General features: G+C 37.3%; 1 protein-coding gene across 1 annotated transcript in view; it reads left to right on the top strand.

Moving 5' to 3' along the window:
* LOC106880823 (galectin-4) overlaps nt 1–12,727 on the top strand; it is a 124,810-nt gene that overhangs the window by 32,959 nt on the left and 79,124 nt on the right. Inside the window, exons 6-7 of the mRNA XM_052971968.1 lie at nt 7,828–7,890; nt 10,773–10,858. Coding sequence (XP_052827928.1) covers nt 7,828–7,890; nt 10,773–10,858 — 149 coding nt within the window. The remainder of the gene's footprint in view (nt 1–7,827; nt 7,891–10,772; nt 10,859–12,727) is intronic.

Below are 12,727 nucleotides of genomic sequence, written 5' to 3'. Positions count from 1 at the left end.
TGAAGGCTTCTATTTTGTCACGACTAAATAAAATATTTGAATTTCTTCCTTGTAGAGATAAATTCAGTTCATTAAGTTTGTTGAATATATCTGCCAGATAAGCAACTTTGCAAAGCCAAATTTTATCAGCCATTATCGAAGCCAGTTCAGCATTATAATCACACAAAAACATCAACAGTTCTTCTCTAAGTTCAAATAAACGCTGAATTGTTTTACCTCGTGAAAGCCATCTTACCTCTGTATGAAGCAACAGACTTGAATGTTCAGCCCCCATCTCACCACAGAGTATTGCAAAGAAACGACTATACAGTGGTCTTGTTTTAATGAAATTTATCACTTTAATACAACATGACAAGACTTTGGACAAAGAAGCATTCATTTTTTTGGCAACCAGAGCTTCTCGATGAATCATGCAATGTGTTGCAGTGACGTTAGGTGCTACTTTCTTAATATATCCCACAACACCCGAGTGAATACCGGTCATTGATACCACCCCATCTGTACATATGCCAATACACTGGCTCCATAACAAGCCTGATTGAAAAAGAAAAGAGTCCAATACTTTGAAAACTTCTTCCCCAGTTGTTCTAGTGGGCATAGGATAGCAAAATAGAAAATCTTCAAGCATTTCACTTTCCCAACAATATCGCACATACACCATAAATTGAGATTCACTGGTAATATCTGTGCTTTCATCAAGTTGTAATGCAAAAAAGCTTATTTTCACTCTGTCAATTAACTGAGATTTTATATCTTTTGACATATCTTCTATTCTTCGCACAATTGTGTTATCTGACAGCGGCACAGCATTCAATTTCACAGCACATTTTCCATCCAAAACTGCCTCACACATGTCTATTGCACAGGGCAATACAAGTTCTTCAGCAATATTATGGGCCTTCTTAGCACAAGCCACTTTCAGTGCCACTAAATAAGATGCCTGTAGTAGTTTATAATTTGATGTTATTGACATTTTAAAAGTTGTTGTCTCTTTTAAATATGCATCCTTTTTTCTTTCAAAAAAACTTTTTGGTTTTGTGGCAAATTGAGGATGTGGTGTTGTTAAATGTCGCTGCAATTTAGCTGGTTTCAAGGCTTCATTCGACAACAGCTTATGACAAAGTAAACACTGTGGTCTGTTAGCATTAGACACACTTTCAATGAATCCAAATCGAATATACTCCACGTCGTATTTTCTTAATTTATTTTTCTGAACAATCTCTTCTGTCTCTGTATCAGATTCTGAGTTGATTTCATCATGAGCTTTCCGTTTCAAAAATTTATCCATGGGTAACGCTTGCACACTGAAAATTTGAACGTGAAGCTCTTGCATGTGTAAAATAATTTTCATATAAATAAAGTTGACATATAATGGGCGATAATGTAGGTTTTATGCCATTTAGGAACATTAATAAATAAAAATCAGATATTCAGACACTGAAAATTTATAATTTGAACTTCACTGGATTTGTAAATTAACAAAGTGTATTTAACAATTACGTGACAGCACCTGTGTGCTTCTTTGGATCTGACTAAACAGTCTTAACTCAGCAAATACTTTAATGCAAAAAAGCATAAATTCCCACTTTTCTTATGTCTCGAACCATAATTAATGTGAATGGAATTCCTGACATGCAATCAATGCTCAAGTGACAACTTAATTGTTTTAATCGATGGGACTTTTAGGATATATTACAAAATTATTTACCTGTTATTTCATGCACTTACATTTACAAAATATAAGAAAAAAGATTTCAATTAAAAAACATATATAAAATCAAATTGCCCATAAAAAGTATTTGCTGCCCACAGAACCCCTGTCTTGTCCTTGCGGACCCCCTGTGGTCTGCGGACCCCCTGTGGTCTTCGGACCACAGTTTGAAAACCCCTGACCTAGATAACAGAAGCTATCTACTACCACTATCTTACTCTGCTGGCAGTTGATGGAGTCTATTTTCTGTATATTTTCAGTGTTTATTGTACCTGTGCATCTTTTACACACAAATACTAGTTTCCCTGTTAACCTTCTTGTGATATTGTTGCACCTCTTATGTGTCCATAGCTTACACCTGGTACATCTTACAAGTTTCTTCTTATACCTTATTTTACTGATCAAGCAGTGCCGTCTACCTGAAGGGATTTGTGATTTATCTGCCTTCCTACTTACTAACACTTTGGTTTTTGCAAGGTTAATTCTAAGGTCCTTTCATTCTAGACCTTGCTTCCATACCTGAAACTTCTTCTCTAGTTCAGGTAGTGATTCAGCTATAAGAGCTAGGTCATCAACATAGAGGAACTCCCTGGGGCAGCCTGTTTTAAATTCCTCTGTTATTGCCTGGATGAACAAGAGGGAGTTAAGGACCGATCCTCCATGAACCCCTACTTGTACCCTGAATTCTTTGCTGTACTCATTGCCACCCCTCACTTACTAACAGCGTCCCTGTACATGGCTTGTACAGCCCTCACCAACCACTCATCTATCCCCAGTTTTCACATTGACCACCAGATAAGGGATTAGGGGACTCAGTCAAAGGCTTTCTCCAAGTCAACAAAAGCCAAGGTTTATCTTTGGTCGTGTATTTCTCCTGCAGCTGCCTTACCAGAAATAAAGCATCAGTGGTGCTTCTCCCTGGCACAAAATCAAACTGCATCTCATCTAAACTAACTCTCTCCCTATTACCCTCTCCATAACTTTCATCGCCTGATTCAACAATTTGATATCGCTGTAATTATTTCTATCTAAGGCATTACTTTTACCTTTGTAGTAGTTGTCTATGGTGCTGCTACACCAGTCATTGGCTATGACTCCTTAGTGTACCACCTGATTTACAATACCGGTGACTAGTCCACGACCCACACTGACAGATATTTTAAGCATTTCAGTGGTGATTCCTGATGGACTGAGGGCTTTCCCTGTCTTCATATCCTTAATTGTGTTTTCTATCAAGGTACTGTAGATTTGGATAGCTAGTCCCTCAATTGGGTCAACATTTGGTAGACTCTCCTCTCCCCATTCATTCTCCATGTTCAGAAGTCTTTTATAATGGCATTTCCAAGCCTCCTTGCAGAATCATTAAATGCAAGTTGCATCACCATATCACCCTAGGTCTGGATGGGACTTTGCACCAGCCACAGATTTAGTCTATTGCACTCAGCAAGTTGTCCTGCAGAAATTCACTGGCCCTCTATATTACAAGCCTGTAGTTCCTTCTTCCTCTCATTAAATTTCTCAATTAGGATGTCCCTAAATCTCTGACCATATGAAGGGTCATTAAGCTTCCAAATCCTCTTTTTTTCAGATTGCTCTACTTCGTGGCATCCTTCTGGCCTGAAATCTAAAGTCACTAATGACTAGTCTATGTTGGCGGGGGGTACATTCTTCACTAGAAAAGGTCTTTATATTTAGGACCAACCATGTACCCTGCTGTCTGGTGAGAATGTAATTGATCTGGCTAGCGTAGTCACCTGATTGTTAGGTTATCAGGCAGCTGGCTGTCTTCCTGAAGTTGGTGTTACAAATCAATAGGTTATTCGTATCACAGAACTCCAGTAGCCTTGTCTCCTCTCTACTTTAGGAACCAATTCCATGGCTCCCATGGAAGATACTGGGCTGCTACCCGACATGCCCATTGGAAACCACAGCTATGAAGACAAGCTCATTGTCACTTGTCTTTGAGGTAGCCTGCAGAAAAATATAATAAATGTGGTCCTTTTGTTCATTTGGTAGGCCCGCTTATGGGGCATAGGCAGAGATAATTGTTATACTGTTCTGAAAGATTAGTTGAGTCTGACTACATCTGTGACCTTATCCACCCATTTCTCTGAAAGAAGTATGTCCACACCACCTGCCCCATTGCTGTTACCTTCCCAGAAGATTTTATACTTATGTGTCTTGCTTGTGAGGAACCTGGTTGAAGCTCCTCTCCACCTTACCTCTTGAATGCAACATACCTCCCTTCAAGCATCTCAACACACTTCCGTTCAAGTATTTCAACAATTTCACTAGACCTACCTTTCAATGTGCCTACATTGATAGTGCCAACTCTGAGAACTGGGAAAGGGATGTGGGAGGGAACATGGGAAGGAGAGATGGTATTCAGCACTTGAAAAGAAGGATTCAATCATCGTTTGATAACAGACATGTCACATCAGCTGTTCTCACTTTAACCTATCATCATTCAAACATGTTAAAATTGTTGGCCCTATTGGGAGTGAGTGTAACGTAAATATAAGTGTTATGAGTGTCATATGATAGAACTAGAAGTCTGGAATACAAAGCAGATGGAGAAGGAGGAAGCTGGAATTAAAGAGAGATGGTAAAACAACCAATTGCTCTGGTTATGTGAAAAGGAAGGGATGGTATTCAAGATGAAAGAAGATGAGGAAAGAAAATGGAAAAACAAAGTAAATGTACACATAGAATGCTATTTTTTAAAATCATTAAGTTAGAAGTATTCTTTTTAGTAATTGTTATGTCCTGCATTATAACAACATACTTCGTCATCTGCGTGACTGGTCTGAATGGCGTACCTCGCTGGCTGAAACCAGTTGTTGTGTCTGTCCACTATTTATTTGTGGTGGAACAGCCCACTTCTCTCATTCAGGGTGTCCTCCACAACAGTAATAAAAATGGGGGAAAAGAAGTAGGATCAGGAGAATGTTAAAAATAGAAGATGCGAAGTAGAGTGAGCCAAAGCTTTAAGCAAGGCCAATGTGAAATGAGTAGAGAAAACAGTGGTAAAAGTAGCAATAAGAAAAGAGCAACTGCATCACAAAAAAAAATATAGTATTAAAAATAATACATTTGTAACAGGTTATATTACAATTCAATTGCTTCAAGAGACAGTGTAATAATGAACATTGAAAAGAAAAATTTTGTTTAGTTTTATTTGTATGTATGGTCAGTAATACAAGACTTGATAGCAATTGCCAGCAGTCTAATGGTATAAGGAGGATGACAACAATGTAATGTTTATTTGCCCTTAGATGAATGTGTGTCTGGTAGGACAAGCTATATGTTTGCTAGAAGGTGAAGCTGTGCAGTGTGTGGAAGTGAAGGAAAAACTAACTACCATGCAGTGTGTGGAAATAAAGAAAGACTGACTGCTGATGTTCTATGAGAGCTGTCATTTATACCTATCAGTCAATGTATGTTTGAGAACAAAGGAATGTTACTCCTTTATCTATTTTAACCTCAAAAGAAACTAAGATAAAGTTGACCAACGCCAAAACAAAGAAAAAATGCCATGGTAAAATCTAGGCTACAGTTTCAATTCTCAACTATGAATCGAGGAAATGATCTCATACACATTCATAAATAGATAATTAGCCTCCTGAATGCACGTGTGCCTGCCTGCCTGCCTCACTCGCTCACTCACTCCTAAGTCTTCCTCCTCCGCTAGTATAGCTAGTACCCTTGCTACTGTCTCCTCTTTCTCAAGCTCCTCTTCAAGCTCCTTCTCAAACTCGTTTGCAACCTCCTTCTCAACCTCCTTATCCTCTTCTTTTTTTCTTTTACAGCCTCTCCAGCGAAGAGCTTACTCTTTCTTTTCGTTTTTCTTTTTTAACCACTGTGAACGCTTCCTCTGTTACTACCATCTCCTTCACACCCTCTTGCACCACTTCATCTTCCTTCTCTTGTTCTTCAGACTGTTCCAGCTGTTGTTCTTCCTCTCTCTAGGGGCACCTCACCTTCATATGGCCTTTTTCCCCTGCATTGATAACATACTGCTCTCTACTACCACTCTCAGCCTCACATCCTCAGGTAAAATTATTTCCTCTGCAATTTTGTTTAAGTCACTTAAACTTGCTTGTATGGCCATCTCTATGCCATAATCCCCACCAATTTAACCTTTTGGTTCTCGTCACTTTCAGTATTTTGGCGTCTTTCTCTATGTTAAACATTATCGCTGCTACCAAGCATGTTTCATTTATTCCCAGGGGTACTTTTCCTACTCTCACTCTGACAACATGCTTGCCACAGTACGTTGGCAAAAGTACCCATTCTTCCATCTTTATAGCTACAGTGGAGTGCTTTATCGCTTTGTCTTCAGTTGCGAATTGCACCTCCACCGTACCATACTTTCTTCCTCTTGTGATGAAAGTGGTGAACTTTTTAACTTCTTTCAAGCACTCTTTAATATCTTTGATAGTTGCAATTTTGATTTTTCCCGATGACACCTTCAATGTTTTAAATATTACAGTTCTTTTTGTCACACTGTTCTTTAGTTCATATAGTGGCATTAATTTTAAAGTATAACCTTCTCTTTTTAATAACTTTTCACACTCTTTTAGCTTCTTCGGTTCTACCCTCACCTCATGAACCTCTGAAGCTTCAGATTCCACTCCTCTGTCAGTTGCTGCTGCATAACTGTAGCCTTTTGCTGGTCCAATTTCCATTTTTCTTCTCTTCTCAGGTTCCCCCATAAATGGGAAGAAAACAAACACAAATCAACAAGCTCGTATGTTAAAATAGCAACAGCAATTTCAGCAATCAACAATCATAGGTACACCCACGAGGGGAGACCTACAAATAATTAACAATGTGACTCACATCCAACAGGGATCAAAAATGATTAAACCAACCAGAAAAAAACAGTGTCAACTGTCCTTGACAGTTCACACAGTTATTATTTATTGAAATCTGTTAGTCCACTTTCAGTCACATGAGGGTGTTCAGGATCCTTCCACAAGATAGCATTTATGATTGGTTGGAGAGTACCCACATGGAAGGATAAAGAGAAGTATTTACTTTAACTTGATATTGAAGCCAGAATAGTTGTAGAAGTCGTAGAGCTGGGGAAATTGTAAAAAGAAAATGGAAAATTTGGTGTGTGTAAGAAGAAATGGAAAATTTGGTGTGTAAGAAGAAAATTCATCTCTCCACCTTGGTGGAGAGATGAATGGTGCAGAGACAAAAATAAAAGTTGATGGAAGTCTTACTGATGGTGGTGACGAATTTGATGAATTTTACAGGAAGGTGGAAATTATTAAGGAAGGCAATGAAAAAGTGTAGCCATTAAATTCTCAGTGACCAGTACTTTTCATTCTCTGTTGCATGCCACACAATACATTAGAATATTAAAAAAACTAGTAATAAAAACTATTAATACTTCAACTTTTGATAATATGATGTGTTTTACTTAATTATATCATCATTTGATAAACTTCCTATTCATTCTTTCCAACTATTTTGTACCATGAAAAAATCATTGCGATATTAAACTTCTAATGGTCTTAGCTGTTTTCCAGCCTCTCTTAGAAATGATATATATTTGACCAAATGGGATTTAAATTCAGCATTGAAGCTAATAAAGCTCAGTCAATCCCCTATCCCTTATATCTGAGGTGTAGCTGCCCATAATGCATAATGCATAAAGCTAACTAAAAAGTAATCATTTTTTTTGCCTGCTGTCCTCACCCTGTCTGTTCAGATATTGAAACTCTTCACATGATGAATGTTGTAGTAAAGCTGTCTTTCTAACCTTTGAAACCATTACATGTCACAAGAATACATAGAGTTGATGCTTTTCAAGTGGATAAGAAACACATTTTGCCCTTTTACAGGACAGTAGTCAAACACTGTTAGTTTTTTTCTGTAGTATGAATTGAATTCAGTATTGAAAACCATTAAATCACTATGGAACTATTGTTGCTTACAGCAGGGAATTTACCACTTGAAGTTCATATATAGAACTTGATGGATTCAACTTCTTGGTTGGTTGCTTAATACTTAATTGATTCTTGAAACTTTTTATGAAAACTGATTTAAGTTTGGGAAATGTATTGTTTTTCTATTTCTGTTAAGTGATATGTATTGTCTTTCAGAAACCTTTACCAACACCCCCAATACCACCGTCTTATCCAGTTCCAAAGTGCCTTCAATCTCCTGTAAGTATTTTGTTTAAAAATTGTGATGTTCAAAAATTAATATCATGTGAGTAATTTTATTGTAAAAATAGTCAAGTGCCAGATATGTTAAAGCACCTTATAGTGTTTAGTGTAATTTCTTTGCGTCTTTAATTTAAATACTACTAAGATTATGTTTGCCTTTTGTCTCTCTAGGGCATATACTTAAGTTGATTCAATTGGCAATACCTAAGCACAACACATTTTTGGCCTTAATAAGAATCATTGTTTCTGTTGAAAGGGAATAGAAATAATTCCAGCAGTATTAAAAATTTCAGTTCTCAGTTTGAGTTTGTGATGAAGTTTCTTTTCCAAATTGACACCAATCAGTCAGTCCCTTTGTTTATGTCAATTTAGAAAGACAGAAATGACACAATTTTATATTTCCCTGTCTAATTAAAAGAAATCCAGTGTCACTGAAGATGACAGTAAATCTCTCTTCTGTTGCCATTCATTATTTCCAGTCAGTGTAACAAAGGATGTCGTGGCACGTATTCTGACCCAATCTCTGTTACTCAGTTGTGCTGTTCATTGGCACAGAATCCACATACTTTCCACTCACCCTGCATTATATTCATCACATGAGCCTTCTGCCCCTTTCTCATATCCTGCATATCAGTGGTTGCATTAGACCACTTGTACCCAATTTACTCTGTCTTCACCTTCTCTTGTACTGTTTGTTATTACCCCATTTCACTCTGTCTGCAATATTCTCATGCATTCTAAACCTCCGTACTCACTCTATCTCAGGAATCACATAGACTTTTGTCATCTCCTTATCATCTCAGTCACATTACCTTAAATATATGAGAGGTGTTCATTAAAGATTTCCCCTGACCCACTTCCCAAAGACACATTCTGAACTGGGGCGTTGTCTTGGAGGAGGCGAACTCCTTTGGTCAGCATGCCACACCTCTCTGCTTTGATGGCATCCTACAATTTCTGCAGCAGAGAAGCATAGTATGCCCTGTTGATTGTGGTGCCCTTTACCAGAAAAGCCATTATCACTAATCTGTGCTGGTCCCAAAAGACTGAGCATCACCTTGCCTGCTGAGGGTTGGACATGAGCCTTCTTTGGAGGTGGTGAGTTATCATGCTTCCATTGCTTTGACTGGACTTTAGTCTCAAGATCATAGTGATAGATCCCTGTTTCATCCTTTGTGATAAGTCTGTTGAAAAAGTCCTCATTTTCTTGGCACATTGCCAAAAGAGCCTGAGAGCAATTGACTCATTCCTCCTTCTGAAAAGGTGTGAGCATCGTGCAGACAACTTCTGCATGTGCAAATGGTCGTGAAAGATTTTTTTTCCATGGACCCAACACTTATCTTCACTTCTTGGCCTAGTTACTGAATAGTCGTGTAGCAATCCTCCATTTTATGGATGATATCATCAATGGCAGAATGTGGCCGTCCAGGAATAGGAGCAGTTTCCACCAATGTCCAACTACATTTTGAACTGGCAATGTCAGTGCTTGAATACATCATATGATGGTGCATCATTACCATAAACTTCTTTCATCTAATTGAAAGTCTCTTTTGGTGTATGACCCTTCAAGTATAAGGACTTGATCACTGATCTGTATTCAACTGCCTCCATTATAACACCTTAGTTCAGTTCAGCAGCTGTAAAAGTCAAACAAATACTAGTGGAAAGCTGCAATTTACAATGTAACATGTAGAGATAGGTATGATTATCCCTGTACAAGTTTCGTTTCCTGCAATAACTGGAAGTTGATCAGGGGAAACATTGTACATATGTATTTCAGAATAACTATTTCTATCACCCAACTCTTTATCTCAGAGTATTTCTATCACTCACAGATATCTCTCTTCACTCTCATTTTTACCTCTATCACTTAAGCTTCTTACCTTGTGAGATGGTAAGGTTGTGAGATCTCTTTAGCTGTATCAAGAACATAGCCACATTTCTCATTTTAGTGTCATGAAAAACACACCTAGTACACTCTGTGAGGTGTAAAGTGAGTGAGAACCCTTTAGTCTTGTTGAGAACATAAAATCTCTCTTGATCTGATGTCATGGAAAAAGCACTGAGTGTACTCTGTAAACTGACTAGTGTTTGGAAGGGCATCTAATCATATACAGACCAAGCCAAAAATGAAATTCAAACAAGATAAGGTTCCTAAACTTAGGTTAGCTGTACCTCTGAACAAATGATAACTCCAACCCTGGTGACCCATCTAACCCATACCAACATGAGAAGCAGATGTAAATGGTGATTATGGTGATACTACTGTTGATGCTGGTTATATATACATATGTATGTATGTATGTATGTATGTATGTATGTATGTGTGTATGTGTGTGTGTGTGTGTGTGTGTGTATGCATGTGTGCGTACCTGTGTGTAATACTGATAATTATGATTGTTAACTCCAGAGTACAGAAGACTGCATAATGTGCACAGTAACAAATCCCTTCATACATATCTCACATAGGAATGTAAATAGAAGAGACTATTCATTGTGCAGTATGTATAAAATAACATTTCTTTAAGTACCACTATATGAAGAAAGTTTGCACACTTATTACAAAAGTATGAAAAATACAAAGAACGATAACTGCTGGCTGGTTGGCAAAAAGTAATTGAATCAATTCACTTCTCAATTAAAGCTGAGTAACTGAGATCACATTAGTCATGTTATGATATGAAATCAAGTGTGATAATTACCCTAAGATACTTCAAACAGTATTTAAATCTGCTGTGTAACTCATTGCATCATACAGTTCCTTTTTACATATACATACATTCAAAATTCTTTCTTAGGCTTAAGTACAGAAGTGGCTTATAGAGACTTATGTATGCAAATGTTGTTTACTTACGATATATCTTTTCTATTCTTTACAGAAAGTTCCATTGTTAGTATCTTTACCAGACACCTATAATAGGAATATATTAGTTACTGGCTATCCAAGCTCACAGTATCCTGAAAGGTATAATTTTCTTCTTTTTATTCACATTGTATAAAGACTATATGGATGTATACTTATCACAGGTTTCATTCCATTTACTTTGAATGCACTGTATATCTTTATACAGCTGTTCTCCTTCATATGCATCACAAGTCCATATCAATACAGTTTTTTTCCATGCACACTTCTTACAACCACTTCATTTGTGCTCTGCTGTCCATGCAAACATCCACCAAAGCACTTTTGCTTCATTTCTTTCTAGCCGATGCAGTTCCTTTGCATTCAAATTTCATGTTTTCCTACAGGTAGCATCACACTTTACATACAGGTATCATATAATCAGCTCTTCACTCTAAAGGAGAAACCCTTTATTGACAGTAGAGGTAATAACTGCCTTAACTTTTCCAAATTCTTGCTCTGGTTACTTTACTCTCAGAACACCCATTCCTACGGCTAATTTGGTCTCCTAGGTAACAGAAGCTATCAGCAATTTCTAGAGAGGAACCTAAGCATTCCATGGAGGCTATTTTGCAAGTGCTCTTAATGCTCATTGTCCTTGGGCAACTACTGCAAGCAAAATTTATATGTTTCTGTAGTTTGCATGAATACTTCATTTAACATTTTTACTTGGTCATTTTCTACAAATTCAGCATGGACATTTCTCTCATGGTAATAGGATCCTGTCCTCTTTCTTACTTACTAACACTTCAATTTTTTTCTAAATTCACTTTGCAGCCTCATGATACCAAGTTTAATTTCTATGTCTGATATTTCTTTTCACATACATATATACATGCTTGCATGCATTACATATATACATACATGCATGCATGCATACATACATACTTCACTCAAAGTCACATGCAGGCATACTTCACTCAAAATCACAAGTCGCATATTTGGAATGGGAGACTATTTATTGAAAATACAATGATTACTATCTCCAACTTTGAAGCCACAACTATCAGCTCTGTTAAACAACTGTTTAATTGGTTTATTGATTTTTCCACCCATCGATTGTTTTTTTTTTTTGGACAACTTATAGCATTCAAAGATCCCATGAGTCCTAAGTAACGCTGGCATCAAGTTTGAACAAAATACATTAAAATTGGTAAAAGTTATGGTTGAAAATGGGGTGTAGCCAATTTTAGTGAGAAATCCTATAAGGAATCGGTTTATCTATTTTTCATCCTGATTGACTGGAAAAACCCATAAGGAATCAGTTTATTGATTTTTCACCCCAAATATGACTTAACCAAACATAACATTGCTGATTAAAAAATCTATATTTATACTTTAAAGTTGGTTTTCATACTCAACCAAGTTCTGCAGAATCGGTGCTGCGACGGGAACGCATGGGTTGAGAGTTTGACCGGCAGAGGTTATCAGGTTGCACATACTGGCCCTTTCGAAACCACCCCCCCCCATCATCTAACCCCCCTTGGCCCATGGGTTGGGAGCCCTTCCAGCAAGGAAAATAGAACACCCAAAAGGGCTCCCGATACTCTGTGTCAGATCACAACTAAGCCTTAACCTAAGCCTAAGCTAACCTAGCAAAATGGGGCTCAAGAGCCTCTGAAAGGCAGCGACTAATCCCGATCTAGACCTAACCACTCCTAGGGGTACTATCAGTCAAGGTTGCATCGAAGATATGCATTGGAGAAGGCTGCCTCAGAGATCTCCATCGAAGATCTGCATTGGAGAAGGTTGCATCGAAGGTTTGCATGCTATTATATATATATATATATATATATATATGTGTGTGTGTGTATATATATATATATATATATATACTTACATATATATATATATATATATATATGTATATATATATATATGTATATGTATACACATAATATGTCACATTCTCTACTATATATATATATATAT

Source organism: Octopus bimaculoides, chromosome 11 (assembly GCF_001194135.2).
Source record: "Octopus bimaculoides isolate UCB-OBI-ISO-001 chromosome 11, ASM119413v2, whole genome shotgun sequence".
NCBI lineage: Eukaryota > Metazoa > Mollusca > Cephalopoda > Octopoda > Octopodidae > Octopus > Octopus bimaculoides.
Note: the sequence above shows the minus strand (reverse complement) of the source record. Positions and strands in the feature narration are given on the sequence as shown.